Source organism: Pleurodeles waltl, chromosome 5 (assembly GCF_031143425.1).
Source record: "Pleurodeles waltl isolate 20211129_DDA chromosome 5, aPleWal1.hap1.20221129, whole genome shotgun sequence".
Lineage (NCBI taxonomy): Eukaryota > Metazoa > Chordata > Amphibia > Caudata > Salamandridae > Pleurodeles > Pleurodeles waltl.
The window spans coordinates 153,865,147-153,881,020 of record NC_090444.1 but is presented as its reverse complement, the minus strand read 5'-3'; the positions used below and the strand labels follow the sequence as shown (position 1 = coordinate 153,881,020).

At 44.4% G+C, this 15,874-nt stretch overlaps 1 protein-coding gene across 2 annotated transcripts in view; it reads right to left on the bottom strand.

Annotated features, from left to right (window-relative positions):
* The window catches only part of TP53BP2 (tumor protein p53 binding protein 2), a 317,637-nt gene extending 302,129 nt beyond the window's left edge, over positions 1-15,508 (bottom strand). The window contains exon 1 of one of the 2 annotated variants that reach the window (XM_069233831.1): positions 15,229-15,508. In XM_069233831.1, coding sequence (XP_069089932.1) covers positions 15,229-15,255 — 27 coding nt within the window. In that variant the 5' untranslated portion in view covers positions 15,256-15,508. The remainder of the gene's footprint in view (positions 1-15,228) is intronic. The other variant, XM_069233830.1, reaches the window with a different exon arrangement.
* Between the last annotated feature and the right edge of the window lie 366 nt (positions 15,509-15,874).

Here is a 15,874-nt window from a genome sequence, read left to right as displayed (position 1 = left end):
AGAAATTACAACAGGGGCCAGATCGCGTACGCACTTGAACCTAAAAAATGAAGAGGCTCTCTGAAAATGTGTAAAACCCTTCTCTCCTGCAGATTGACAGCACTTGCAGAAATATGTGCGTGTATGTTAAAGTGACGTTATATTAGGTATGGTAATACGATCTTAGCTTACGTTTAAAAAAAAAAAAACTGCAAATTCACAGAAAAGCTAAGGTTAAACTAAAAGTGTACTCAAGTGTTTAATATAAAAACTAACATTTAAAAAACACAAACACCCAAATTCACATTCACTTCGAGTTACTGGGCAACTATCTCTAACTTGCACCACAAGCATGACCCCCCCCCAATCAAAAGGGGTCGCCGCAGAGCCTGGCCAGGCACTGCAGCCAATACCCTCTTTACCATCCCATGTGGGTAGCCAACCACCCCCCTCTCCACTCCCAGCTGCAAAGGGGGTGGGGTGGGCAGGGGGAAGAGGAGGTCGGCCACACGGTCTGTGTCTGGCCCACGTTTTCCCCATGGGGACAGAGTCCTCGAGTCCTAGAATGGCAGCCACAACATTTTTCTTCAGGCTAGAGCCAACCAATCAGGTCGCGGTAGCAGAACTCCTGCCAAAGTCCAGCCACCAAGTGTTCCGATATACTCACGCTTTAACCCCTTCAAGTCCAATCTGAGCACCTATTTAAATGGGAATTCCTCTAAAACAGCTGAATAGGTTTGCACCAAATCACAAAAGCCATGCTTTCAGAGTGAAGTACTAACTTAAGACAAATTTGGAGTATTTACATTCAGCCGTCTTTTCTGTATCAAAAATCATTTTTTGAAATGAATTAACATGAGAAATCATCGTTTTGGAAGCAGACCCATTTTTCTTTGCCACTTCTGACTGATTGGCAAAAGGCTTGCATTGAGGAGCGGAGGTGGAGTAACTTTTTTTCTTTAAAAATGTTTTGTCCAGGTTTACCAAATTGCACTAAAGTTTGTTATTAGCAACCAAAACTATGGAAACTCCAACGCCACTGTGTAAAATGGACATGAATATATAAAGCGCACACACAAATTGAGGAGGGGAGGTGGATTAACTTTTTTTTCTCCAAATGTTTCGCCCAGGTTTATCAAATTGAACTAAAGTGGGTTATTAGCAAAGCCAAAAATATGGAAACTCCACTGCCGCAGTGTAAAATGGACATGAATATATAAAGCGCACAAACACAAGTTGGGGATTTCAGTGAAACAAGCCACCGTCATTTATCTTACCGAGCCCTTAAGGCAGAAGAGGGAATGGGGGGGGGGGGGGGGGCTGGACCTGGAAAAGGGCACCGGGGTAAAAACGATCTTTCCTTGGTGTGCAGGCAATTCTTGGTAAATCTGCGTAAACCCTTCCCTGGCCTTTCTGCATAGGTAGCTTTTGTGGAAACGTGGACAACACGCTGTTCCTGGAAATGTGAAAAGGTCTGCACTTTCTAGCCAGCAAGACGGCTCAGCCCTGCCATCTGCTTTAATTGGAAGGCCAGGACGTCTGGGGAGGCCAACCTAGCCTTCCATCCTCCTGAGGTCGGGATGTCGAATATCATCTGATTTTCCATGTGAGCACGGCAGGCCGATGGTGGTAAAATGCTACTTAAAAAGTTATCTTTGTTTAGGAAGACAGCGCACTGCGTACCGTGAGCTCCATTCTTAGAACCGAGGCAGGTAACAAAGGCACTTCTTCCTGCACAGCACCTGTGGTACTCATTCTCTCACACACTGGCTTGGCTCGGAGTGTACCCGCAGGAATGCGGCGGGCACTTCTGAGGCCGGCACGGTTTCACTTACCCACCCACTGGAAGTACGTTCGTAAGTGACCTAACAGGGCCCTCCTTTCAAGCTCCCAGAGCTTCAAAGAACAGCGCATTGTTTGGGCTCGAACCACTGTGACCGTATGAAAACAGGCCGCCCACCGGCGGCTAAACTTAGGCCATAATGCGCAGCTTATCCGTTTACCTGCAGAGGTTTAGGGCATTCCAGTTTAGAATACAATGCCGCGCATTATTGCAAGCACAATGTGTTCCTGTCGTGTGAACACAAAGAGGGTGTGCTGGCTCTCAAGAGGAGTGTGGGAAGCCAAAGAAACAACTGATGTAAACATAGAAAAAAAAGCAACCACTGTGCCTAAACTCTAGCCACTATTTCCAAACGTAAGGGCTCACCTCACAGTATGGCCAGTGCTTAATTTGTAAATAAAAACGTGCCGGTGCCCAAAGCCTTCTTCTTAAACACGAGTCTGCTGCATTTAAATGTGCGAGCGCGGAATACTGAGGCAGCGTGGTCCTGAAGCCATTTCGGGCGTTTTCAATCCATTTACAGCCACTCCCTGCCCCTTCAGCTCAGTCTTGCAGCTGTTCTCCTTTTCCCCTTTGATGACGCTTTTTCGTTTTTCTCTTCCTCCGTCTTTTCAGTGTATGTCTTTTGCTCGCAGCAAAAGGCTTGAGGCAGAAGAATAAGCGCCGGCCCTAAAAAATAAGTACCAGTGCTCCGCACCGGAAACAACAAGCACAAATTAAGCACCGAGTATGACCAGGTATGGTACCAGTCGCCTGGAAATGCTACAATTAAGCAGATTCCTATGAGAACAATGGCTACGACCAGCTCAGTCTCACTCCAAACTGGGGTTAACCAGGTCACCGAAGAACGCGTCTTTACACCATAAGAATTTTACCCCATTCCTTTGATGATTTGGGGCTACATGACGAATGAGAGTCTAATACACAATTCTGCCACTCACACTTTTACTCTTATCACCTTAACAATAACAAACTGCTACATGCCTGCCACGCAATGATCATAGCACCCCTCCAAACCTCACACAAGACAAAAACACTGCTCAGGGGCCAAAGCCTTCACCAGCTCTTCCAACCAAGCAAAACACACGAAGAAGCAAGTACTCTGGCCTTCGGTTAGGGGGTGGAAACCGCTACACACAGTCTAAAATGCAACATAAATTAGATGTTTATGCGCCGCCTAAATGACAGTATACTAACCTTTTACTTGTGCTCAGGAAATAATAATAGCAATGCATGTTAACTTTACACCTGTGTAGTTGACTCACGTAGGTACTACATATGAATGTGATATTTATACAGAACAAGCCAAGCTGAAAGACAGCCAAGCACTTTGCAGGGTTAAAGGCTCATACAGCCAATGGACTGGAGGGTAGCTGGTTTCCAAGAATGAAAGAGGGATATTAGTACATTAAAATGTAATGTTCTATAAGGAGCTGCAGCTTTAGCTCGTTCCTAAATTTGAGCATGGCTGGTGCCATATTCGTGGGCACAGAGATGTCATTCCAGATCCCTGGTGCAGAGATGGAGAAGGCACATTGTCTCTTTAGGGCCGTGGTGATTGAGGTACTATTTTGTTCTTTTTAACTTCTAGCTCCCTGTAAACAGAAGTTGTGTGACAGGCAAAAACGTGTCGAGCAGGACAAATTCAATTGCAAAGTTTTATTTTCTGTAGCTAGCTTTCTTTTATTTTGCCAAGTCTTCTTTTCTCACTCAGCACTCATGTTTTGTTTTTGCTTGTGGGAGGATTAACTTGCTCTAAATATTGCAAACCGACATTATTTCTTTAAGTGTAAGTTCCAAAACTATGTTTTAACACATAATCATGCATTACATCCCAATCCAGCTCGCATCAATCCAGTCCGACCAACTCAAATCCAATACGTCCAACTCCAATCCAATCCACTCCACCCAACTCCAACCAACCCTACTCCAAACAAAGCCACTCTATTCCAAAACAAATCTGCCCCATTCCAATCCAAAACCAATTCAAAACAATCAGCCCCACTCCAATCTGTGCCCAACCCACCCCCAGTAGTTCACCCCCACTCAATCCAATACCCCATCCAAACCAATCCGCCCCACTCCAAACCAGCTACCTCCAGTCCAATCCACCCAAGTCTTATCACTCAGATCCAATCCACCCTCCCCAATCCAATCCAATCCACCCCACCTCACCCTATTTCAATGCATCCCACTCAAATGTAATCCACCACATCCAGTCCACTCACTCCAATCCACCCCACTCTACCCCAATCCAGTCCACCGCACACTACTCCAATCCAATCTACCCCCTACCTCAATCCACTCCACTATATGCCACTCAACAACACTGCAGTCTACGACATTCTCTGCCACTGAACCACCTAACTTTACAACACTCTACTCTCTTACTACACTCTACACCAACAAATCTACGAGGGGGGATTGATGTAGAGCGAGGGGCAGAGGTAGAGAGAGGTAGAACGAGGGTGCAGAGGTGTAAAGATAGAGAGGGAGAGAGGTAGAGGTGTAGAGAGAGATTGAGCAAGGGTGTAACGGTGTAAAGAAAGAGGAAGCGAAGTAGAAGCGAGTGGAGAGAGGCAGAGGTGTAGATAGAGTTAGAGGTGTATACAGAGAGAAGAAGAGGTGAATAGAGAGGTAATAGCAGAGAGAGAGGGGTAGAGAGAAGGGGTAGAGAGAGAGAGGTAGAGGTGGAGGCAGAGAGAGGTAGAGGTGGAGGCATAGAGAGGTGGAGGCGGAGAGGTAGAGAGAGAGGGGTAGGGTATAGAGAGGGGCAGGGTAGAGAGAGAGGGGCAGGGTAGAGAGAGAGGGGGAGAGGTAGAGGCAGAGGTGTATAGAGGAAGAGAGGCCGATGTAGACAGAGGTAGAAATAGGTAGCGAGAGAGAAAGAGAGGTAGAGCAAGAGGGGTAGAGGTAGAGCAAGAGGGGTAGAGGTAGAGCAAGAGGGTAGTGGTAGAGCAAGGGTGTTGGAGATAGAGAGAAGGTGAAGGTAGAGATAGGGAGAGGGGTAGAGGTAGAAAGAGAGGTAGTGGGAGAGAGAGAGAGAACAAGATCCAAGAACAAAGTGCCATCACAAACGAAACCTGAAACCGGTGCCTTTCGAAACACTGTACTCTCAGTGGTGTGGTGTAAACACATTGCTATGGACAACCAAAAGAAACACTAAGGCTGCATTGCCCAAACAGGTGGAGGGGCCATCACATGCTACAGGAGGAAGCGTGAACATAGTGTGATGGCCAACAGAAATGTTCACTTAGTGAAATCGTCCAGGAGGGAACTAAGCACACAAATGAGGAACATTTAGAAAAAAAAGCACTGATAAAAAGGGAGCATTTAAGACAAGTCCAACAATGACCAAATGGCAATAGTGGGCGTGGTTAAAGCCCATAGACTTAACACATCATAACTATAGACTGAATACATCATGTCTTGCAGACAGCACATGCGCACTGCCTAGACTCGGCTTTCTAACAGCTCTCTCTTTTAAAGAAAATGAAACCGTTTCTTCTAGAAAGCAACTCCAGAACTGCTGATCTAGCCCTCCCACTCACATTTGGACAGTGGTACTGCCCTGCTCCAGGGTCTCTCAGACTCCATACTGCTACGCCTGAAGGACATCCTACATGCTATGCTGTAGCTCGCCTCACTAATGGCCTGAAGAAATAGGACAAAGAATAATGGAAATAACTATTTAAAAACAAAATACTTATCCTGAGTTCCTTAAGTGCTATATAAAATTCAGGGGAGGCCCCTCCACAAGAGCAGATAAGCTTAGCCCTGCTACAAAAATGCCCCAGAGCTGAAAAATAAAATGATAATAAACTTTATTACCATTTTTTTTTCAATACCACGTCCTGAACTGAGTGTCAGGACTGGACGGGGCAATAGCTGCTGAGTGACAGCAGCAGGGAGCTGTGCACTTGTTTAAAGTGTGCATGTCCCTTTGGCCGGCCTTTTGTGACGGCCAGCCTCACATGCGCACTTTAAACATCTCTAACCCAGCTATCTTAAAACAGCTGAGTTAAAGAAAGTTCAAAAGACTCAAGGCAACAATTACTTCATTTAGCTGCATATCCCTCCAATTTACTCAGATCATTTATACACATTAAGCACCATCAAACACTATAACAGATCTATTGCCATGGTGTGTAAACTGGAATCAGAAACCCAAACCAGTTAATATCAAAGCAAAATAATAGTGGAGCACACCAAGACTCAATTGCTATGTACCAGAATTTTGAACTAGTACTTAGTATGACCACATACATAATACAATTAAGTACGCAGATTTCAGAGAAATAAGTAAAAAAAAAAAAATCACATATCAACGCACAGACATCAGGGTGTGCATCATTTTGTTCCTTTTCTTTACTGATTTCATTCACACAAAATACTCATTACAAATGTTCACATTCATGACTTCTATAGCCTCACAAGTTTATATAATTTCAGACACATGAAAACAAGCTAACAGCTTGTACAGATTACAAGCTACAGTTATATTATTCTATAATTGAAGATTTCCAGCTGTTCATCCTTTGCAAATAAAGGAAGAATTCAGCCTGCAAATACTTCAGCAAATGATGGAAGACTTCAGCTGACACCTGTTTCATCCTATTACAGGACTTCCTCAAGGCTGGTTAAATATCAACACAAAAACATAATATTAAACAACTTGTTCCGTATGCCTACTTTTCAAAAGTTATTACCAAAACTCTTTAATATGGTGCAACCACCAATAATAAAAATGTGTTAAAAACATTATCAAGAAGCACCATGTGCCCCAAAGTCACCATTTCCAAACCATGTAATAAAATGTATTTCGCTCATTCAGATAAACACAAGACTTAACAAGCATTTACAATGCAAGGGGTCTCGCATTTCGTTGAGTTAGAGCGTTTAGTGTTGTAAACTTGTAGCAATTCCTTCAAAGCAAAGTAAAAGGTTGCACTCTGGAAAGTTGTAGGAAATACTTCTTCTATAAGAAGAGATGAAGGTAACAGAAACTCCAGCCACACCTGCACACAGCTCCTCTAGCTCCAACAGCATAGAACCCTGGAGCATTCCGAATAATACAAAATGTGGTGCAGGGGTAGCCAGACCATACCAACTACAACATTTGAAATAAATGAACAGATGTCCTGAATATAAAATAAGCTTTACAATAAAATATAACCCAAGGTGACACATACAATACTACAAAACTCCTAATCGGACTTTTCTTGCCACATTAATTGAAAAAAAAAAAAATGATTGCGCTGTTTAAAACCCAGCACGATCCCGCTGCGAAATAAAGAGAAAAAGTAGTTCAGAAACTATACGGAAAACACGGAGCCTCGTATGTTTTCAGTTGTTGGTCGGCGCACTCAAGAAGGGCTAAACACGGGAAAAGGCATGACGTATGCATGCATTTCACTAATGAAAGAAAGCGGACTTTAAAAGGCAAGCCCACGAACCAATGAAAGTGACTGACGGAACATGGGGGTGGTTAGAAGCCCAAAGAGAGATTACAGCAGGATCGAAACGCTTTACGCTTGACCCTAAAAAGTGCTCCAGCACCGTAATGACCACTTGGAACATAAGAACAAAGTTAAGAAAGAAACATCTTGTGATCACATGTATAATAAAACATCAGAGGTGAAGGGTTAATTTTTTTGTGAGGCAGCAATATCCCATGAAATAGAAATTCTATCATCAATTAAACCTTAATCATGTTCATGAGTACACCTCAGCCAAAAAGACGCAACCACTAAAGGAGGGAGGGGGAAACTCATCAGAAAACCACAGTGAACATTAGGGTGTTAAAGCACTTTTTAATTCTTGTGTTTATCTGAATGAAAATAATAAAGTTTATTACATGGTTTGGAAATGGTGACTTTGGAGCACATGCTGCTTCTTGATAATGTTTTAATTTTTTTTTTATTATTGGTGGTCTCAATATTAATGTTTTCTGGTGATAACTTTTGAATGACTAGACATGGAACTGGTTGTTTAATATTATGTTTTGATATTGAATCAGCCTTGAGGAAGTCCTGTAATTCATCAACAACTAAAGAGACATGGAATAACTGAACAGATTTGCCACATGCCACTGGTAAACGAAGGACTTTATCTTAGTCCACCACTGCATGTTATGGGGTAGTAAGTGCTATATAAACGCTACAATTTGAGTCACCCCTACCGTAATGGGGCTGCATTGACTCCACGTCCCTGTATGCACCACCTTCAAACCTGGCTGCATCATTAACAAAGCCATCACAACCAGCACCCCCCACTTATCTATCAGACAAACTCACCGTCTCAGGTGGTTCTTGGCACACCCACAGCCAGACTGGAGGAGGAGAACAAATATGATTTTATATTATATATATACACACATACATATATACATATACACACACACATATACAAGACAGCAGGCCTTTTCTAGGATCTAGAACAACCTACCCATATCCAACAGGACTGCTCCAGTTTAGGAAAGAGTTGAAGTCACATCTCTTGATACGAAAACATCACAGTGCATTATCTGCCCAAGAAACAGCTCTCTCTCCTGACAATTGTTGGCTTTGGGTTCATCAACTCATCTTCCTAATGGAGGGTTCAAGTCCTGTAATAATCCCTCAACTGTGTTACACGAAAACGCAAGAACACTTTGTACTATTATCAGTATTGAGGCTCATCACCAAACCTCCCTTAATATTTCAGTCATCAGGACCATGTGATGATGTCACAGAACCACCATCTAACTACCAGATGAGAAGCCGGCATCAAACATGCTTTGACTATCAACTGATATGGCACAGAGTGATGTTAACCCCTTAAAAGACCATTCACGGTGTCAGACAATATTTTTAAAACAATTTGGAAAACGGTATGGTCCGATGCCACATATAAATATCTTTATGGATATTCAGCTTTGAATGGGTAACATTGAGTCCTAATGAAAACGGCTGGTGCCAGTACATAAAGTTAGTGTAGGTTTTGAACCGAGACCCTTACATAATGATAGTGAAATTGATCCTGGTAAAGATTCAAAACTTTCTTTTATCTGTTTAGGTGGAGGTTCTTCATCATTTTTAAAGATCAGGTGTCTCACGTTTAGATCATGGCCATGATGTAAATTGTGGGAGGCAGTCCAGTACAAAAGAACTCAGAATTGTCAAAAGGAGCTGAAGAGGCCAGTCTTGGTGGTAGTCAAACTGTGTGTCGAACCACGACTCCTACTACTGCCCAAGAGTTATGATTAAGGGTGCTCTGCTGTCAGAAATAAGAGTGACAGAGAGAGTGCTTGCAAGCATCACTAACGGGAGGCAAATGTCTAAACTATAAGACGAGCCTAAAGATGCACAAGAAGGGACCTAGAGCAGTTCTAGTTTTGGCCAAAACTGCCAGAACCAAAACGGTAAGTTAATTCCAAGCTTCAGCTGACGGTATCTGTCCCATTCCATAAGTGAACAACTGCCATATACAAACACCAACATTCACTCCATCGCAGGAGCCAAAAAAGTGTGCAGAACTATAAAACCCACATAGTAGTCCATATAATGGTCCTTCTGCTAAAGCAGTTGCCTTGAGCTATCAGTAACGTCTGTGAAGATGCTCAAATTACCACGCAGACACCAAATGCGTGCTTCCCCAGATCCCAGTAGTCTAAATACTAAAGTGCAGATCCTGTGAAATAATTATGAAAACAATGTATACGCTGGCATTTAATTATAAGTCTAATTATAAGCCCGCTGCTGCCTAGCAACTCGGGGTCAATGTTCCGGTTCGTAGTTCCAGTACAATGATGCAACTACCATTTGGAGACTGTCCAATAACCAAGTGTGCTGGGAACCTCTGCAAGGCCACACAAGAGAAACAAAGTAGTGAGCAAACGGGAAAAGGCGTATAAACAAGTGCTGGATAAGATCACACGACCAAAGGCGAGTGATGGCATAACTGTGTCATACTTAGAGGAAGCTTGCACTGGAGGACGAGCTTCATCTTGGAATGTATCATCTTTGGAAACTGCTCAAATGCCAACAGCCAAACACAAAGGTGGCGGCCGGAAGGCTCCATGATAGGAAGGACCAGCAGAGGACAGGAGTCTCAGAGATACAGAGGAAATCAGTATGTCTCACCAGGGGTGCCCTGATCACAAACCATAAGGAGCGAACCCGAGAGTCAGAGGGGAGCAGCTCAGCAGCAAGTGCAGGTCCGAGAAAGAAGGTCTGCAACAGGGAGATCCGATATGTGCTGTACTTAAAGACCATAATTTGCTACTTAGTGCCACGTACTATAGTGCATTTACTTAATTAATGAGCATACAAGAGAAGTAGTATGCTGAACAACAACTTCGCTCCCAAGTTCAACATACAAATCTGGGGATAGCAACTGCTCCAAACAATGCCAAGCGTAAGTGATCAAGCGCCTGTACCACTAGGGAGCTGTCTCAAGGCAGTACTGCGGCCTCGAGCCTGTAGTTTTTTTTTTTTTTTATGGCAGTCATTTACAGAAAGACCTTTAATTGCCAAAGAGGGTTGGTGTTTTTTTTTTTTTTTAAGCCAACAAGAGTGCTATGGCAGCCCTTAACCCACCACGTACTGTGTATGTTATACATGGGAACAGGTGCATCGGGCCAAAATAGGTTTCTGCCACATTAGTTTCCATGATGAAAGGTCAACAAATCTTAGGGTTGGTACTGAAAGTAGTCTAACATAGCCAAGAGCTTGCCAAAGCCATCCCAGCCTAGGTTCTGGAGTACAAAATGTGTTACAGAAAAAAAAGTCCTTTCCCTAGAATTCCAACTAAAGGGAAACCAACTATTCCATGCTTGACAACATCCAAAAGGAGACCTCAAGGATGACATTTCAACTCACATTAATAAACTGTAGATTTACCACACTCCATACATAGTGACAGCAAATAAGCATTCCACACCACAGACCATCAGCAGCAAACTCGCAACTTGTTAGACGATACATTAAATGGGAACTGTCGCGATTTGCATGAGGGCGAAAAGTATAAACGCCCTTTAAGTTCAAAGAATAAGCTAGAGGAAACATGCGCTTGGTCGAACTGTACATCATTTAAGCTCCTTGATGTAGTGTATATGTCGCTATTTTGCTGAACTGCAAGTACAGTTATTCTTGTGCGGAGACTTGGGCAAGGAGTGCGCTTCCTGTGCCGTGCTTCCGTCAGTGCATTACACACCAGGCTGTGCAGTACCTCTTACAGTACAGAGTACGCTCGACAGCTTGTTCTACTGAGGAACGTCGCCCACGTAGCACGAGCCTGCGAACAGTACTCCTACAGCCCGCGGCCTGGGGTGGCGGGAGGGGCAGGAGCCGAGACCCCACCCGCGAAACTTAAACAATGAGCCCGAGGGCAGGGAGGGTGTTACTGGTTCACCTCCTCTCATGAATTCCACAGCTCGGACACAAGGACCTGGAAATGGCACCAACTTGGTTTTTTTTTATAACACAATTTATGAGAAGAACGCTAAACTGGCACTCCGACATACGTTCAGGGGCGTCTGGAGTAAATCTAAGTACGTGAGATTTGGAGGCCCACATTCCTCGACCAGCACAGGATCCCCAGCACTCAAGCAAACCCTGTTCAGCTGTCCCATTAAATACGGGAATGCAGGCAACAAAGGATAACATCAGCAAAGACAGGTTAATCGACCTCAAAAGCAGACGTGAAGAGCATCCACGCTACGATGTTCAGACCTGTGGGGGGGGGGGGAGCTTGCTGGAGAGTCATTGGTTGTTTTATTTCTACATTTTTGGGATGCGAACCCAAATTAGAGATTTTGTTTCTGGTTTGTCGTCATTAGATTACAGGGGCCTTGGGTCATGGCGCGCCACACATACACATACGACATACCGCAATCGCCATTTCATTGGCCGACGATCATCCGGAAATGGTAAATACCTTGGTGGGAGAAGTTAACATCGCTAAGAGGCAGCACCAGATGCAGAGAGAAGCAAAAGATTACTACGGGGAAAGGATTTTAAATAGTTTTAAAAAACTGCACTGTAAACAAGGGAGTAGCTGGGGTGAGCAGAAGAGGGGTCTGGGGGAAGAGAAGCAGCACAAAGAGAGGCCACAGAAATACGTACTCTCGTGGCGTTCTAACAGAGACAGAAAAAAGTAGCTCTCTGAATGCAAGCAGTGGAAGGACACAAGGCATCCGAGTATAACATAGAAAAGAAGACATTCCCTCAGAGGTGGAACAAAAATAAAACAAGTATTTGCAATGCAATAGGTCTCACATTTGCGAGAGCTAGAACTATTGGTGCTGTAAATGCATAACTGGACTCTTATTGCCACATAAATTGGTCAACCCTGCCTCATAATTTGGTCATCTCTGCCACATTATTCCAATGGCCCTGCATATAACTAAAGCTCTTCCATTTACTCTCTTCGTCCCACGATAGCAAGAAACTCCTTTGTGTTTGTGTTGTTCTCTATTCTCGGTGTTCGGTAAAGTACATAAGTATTGTCCTTCATCTATGTTTACTCAGGAGGGCACTGTTGTGACCTGGAAGAAAAAGGCCAACAGGGAGGAGAACTTGTGGCTCCACTGATAGTAAAGCAGGACTCCCACCAACAGGGAGCGCGACAAACAAAAATAGTGTCTTGGAGTCTATTGCGCTGCATCTCCAGTAGCAATAGCTACCACTTGAAACATGATCCCAGCGTGACAGTGACGCACTTTTGAATCTCATGGGACCAACATGGGAAATGTGGCACGTGGGAGGGGAGAAGAAAAATACATGCTGATCTCTTTATATCGAAAACCGAGCAATTTAAATTGGCTCCATCTGTTTTCCTCTTTTTAATTGTTCTGTTAAACGAGACACAAAACCCCCTGCAGAATAACACCCTTTTTCTTTTTCAGTTAGTCAAAATTCTGGACCACATCCTCCTTATGTTTTTATTACTGCAAAAACTTACTCTAGGCTCCTTCGGTGCCATAAGTCCCTCCTCTGCAGTGGTCTCCAAATGTTTTAATGTTGCACCGACCCAGTTTTGTTTTTTACAAATTTTAAAATAAATTGACAATGTTTACAGAAGTTTTTAAAAATGCATGTATTCACAGTGTGATTATCAGAAATGGGATGCGTTTTTGAGGGATATTTGGAGTCCCTTCTCCTTTGATAGAAGGAGGTGGGGGAGCAGGAAGAGGCTCAAGAGGGAGAGATCAACACGGGGGAGAAGTACAGAGTGTAAGGGATGAAAGCACTTGAAAAGAAGCAGCACACAAGGATGACAGCAACATGGGGAACAGGGATGAAGAGCAAGAGAACAAGATCACAAGAGAGCAGAGCGCATGAGCTTTGCACAGAAGGAAGAGAGCTAGAAAAGGCATCCCCTCTCATGGAATGCTTAGTTATGAACAAAAAGGTAGTTCCTTAAAGGCAACCTGTGGAAGGGCACGAGTCAGTAAGGTCAAGAGGATACGCTCCATGGTAGGTACAAACACAAGATGGACATGGCAAACCATCAAACAAGAAGCATGGGATTGAAATGACAAATCCAGAAAATGGTAAGGAGTAGTCAAACTAAATTCTTGATAACCCTACAACAGATCTTATTCAATCAGACTTCTGCTCGACCTAAACACACTTTGACAAAGACAATAAACCTCGCCTATCAGAGCTACCGGCTTTGGGAAAGATTTGTAACCATGCTGTACAGCGGGCAAGAGGGGATGGGTCAGCAAGCTGACTACAGAGAATGGGGTGGGCAGCAAGCTGACATAAGGGCTACGAAAACAAGCAGCCAACACAACAGAGGGTGGGTAGGAGGGGCTGGTGCAGCAAGTGGACAACAAAAGGTGATTTGAAGGAGCGGATGTGGCAAGCTGACAACTGAAGGTGACTGCCAAACTATCCGGTTTATATATATATGTATACATAAGCCAACATAAATATTGGCTTGATTAAATAATCACATTCCTAAATTCAGCCAAACTCTCATCCCATATATTGTAATACTGGGTTAGTGTACCAATTAACTCTAGTCCCAGCATAAGTGGGCAGGAGCCGATAGTGGATTTAAACTCACAGAATACACTTTAGCAGTCTATGTTTACTTTTGCAGACGTTTTCACGTGGACATCTGTGTATTACACTGACTTGAAAGTAACACCTTAAACAAAAACTACACCGTGGAGTTCTATAAAACGTTTAACAAAGAAAACATTGTAAAGCAAAAAAAGAAACAATGAAAACCCGAAATGAGAAGGTCCCTGCCAAGAATAAAGTCTGTTCGGCACACAAAGTGAGTGGGTAGTTGATTACATGTGTTCTTTAAACATCAGACACCGAGACAAGCTCAAATCCGGATATTAAGCAAGACGTGACCGAAGCTCTGATATGGCCTTTGAAAAGCAAATAAGATTACATCATCAGTTTCAGTGAATCACGCGTGCCAAAAGAGAAACAAATCATAATGGGCTGGATCACGACAAGGCGGAGACAGAGGTGTATCCATTGTATTCTAAGAAACAAAAATACAAATCCAATTATACATTAATTGTACTACCGAGTAACAAATCCATTTATATAGCCAAGCGGAATGGTGCAAACGGTGGGGAAATGTAGTACACAACGCAGGATCGCGCGAAGAACATTTACGTTTCAAAGACCAAGAGGAACACCAAGCTGAAGTATTTCTGGCAGCTTGTAAAAACGCGTTGCTTTTTCTTCCCTACCCTCCCCTCCGATTTTGACCCGTTTTGTAGAAAAAGACAAAACCAAGAAATGATAGATTGCAACCAAGAAATGATATATTGCAAACGCGTCTGCTATTTTTCACACAAATGCACAGCACCCACGACACTGACAAGTAAAAGTGACGCCAAAATTCAACAGGTCGCTCTTGCTAACATTCAACGCGAATCAGCTTTTTAAGTGATCGTAAAAAAATAACCCACACGATGTAAAACTCACAAATCTCACATGGATTCTGTGGCACCTAAGGAGAGAAAGTGCCACCAAGGAAATCCAAACCCGCCAGTACCCAGGAAATTGCCCCTCTGAACAGCCCAGCCAGCATAAGAGCTCAACTCCCTTTCGCACAATCCAAAAACTGCGCGTCTCGTGTCAACGTGGGAACGAATATCCCCCTCCAACCACCCCGCACACACACAACGCACGCAGCAGCCCCGATCGCTGGAGCCCTCGGCCAGCCCCGGCGCAAAAAAAAGGATCCACTTGATGCGCACACAGATCATCAACAGGTTGCAAAACTGTCCCAAAGCGATGCAAGAAACTACCCAAAGCGATCACAGGCCCCGACACCCCAGCAGCGGGAATACCGGCCCAATCCTCGCAAGAGCCGGGAAACCGGTAACCTCCGACTGCACCCCAGACCACAACAAACATAAGGCCGCGGCGGAGGCCAGCACTCACCGGCATCATCCTGGGTCCGTACCGCATTGATGCGGGCTGCGGCTCCGGTGCCGAGGCTGATCTTCGGAGCTGGGAGGGCTAACTCGCCCGGTCGCGCTGGGGTTTCGGACTTAGGCGGACGGGTTTGTTTTCCCGTTTTCGTGCCCGCGCCGCTTCCGTCTCTCCCTGGCTCGCGCTGTCCAGTGCACTGGGGCGGGGTCCTCTGATGACGCGGCGCCACCTCCTCCCAGGCCCCTCGAAACCCAGCCGCCCTCTCGCTGCTCGTGACGTCGGCGGAAGTAGCCGTCTGGAAGGGAAGACTGGAAGTCGCGTAGCCATGGCGACTGGGAGCGGAAGTCTACACACTACAAGTGCTACTACGTCTCTTCCGCCCAGAGTTTATTTTGTTTGTGTTTTATGAATCCTATTTTAACCGCAGCGCGTCCGCAAGCTTTGGATAAAAAGCAGTTTTGGTGTTTAGATTTTTTTGTGTTTTAATGGGGAGCTGTCGAGCTACACTGCTGGGTGGAATATGAGTAATGCAAGTAAAACGGTTAGTGCTGCTGTGCAAGTGGTCTCGGTCGAACATTAACCCCTTCGCGGTCAGGCCTTTCTCCCTCAAGTGCCAGGCCTTTTTGGCTATTTGGGGCAGTTTACGCTTAGGCCC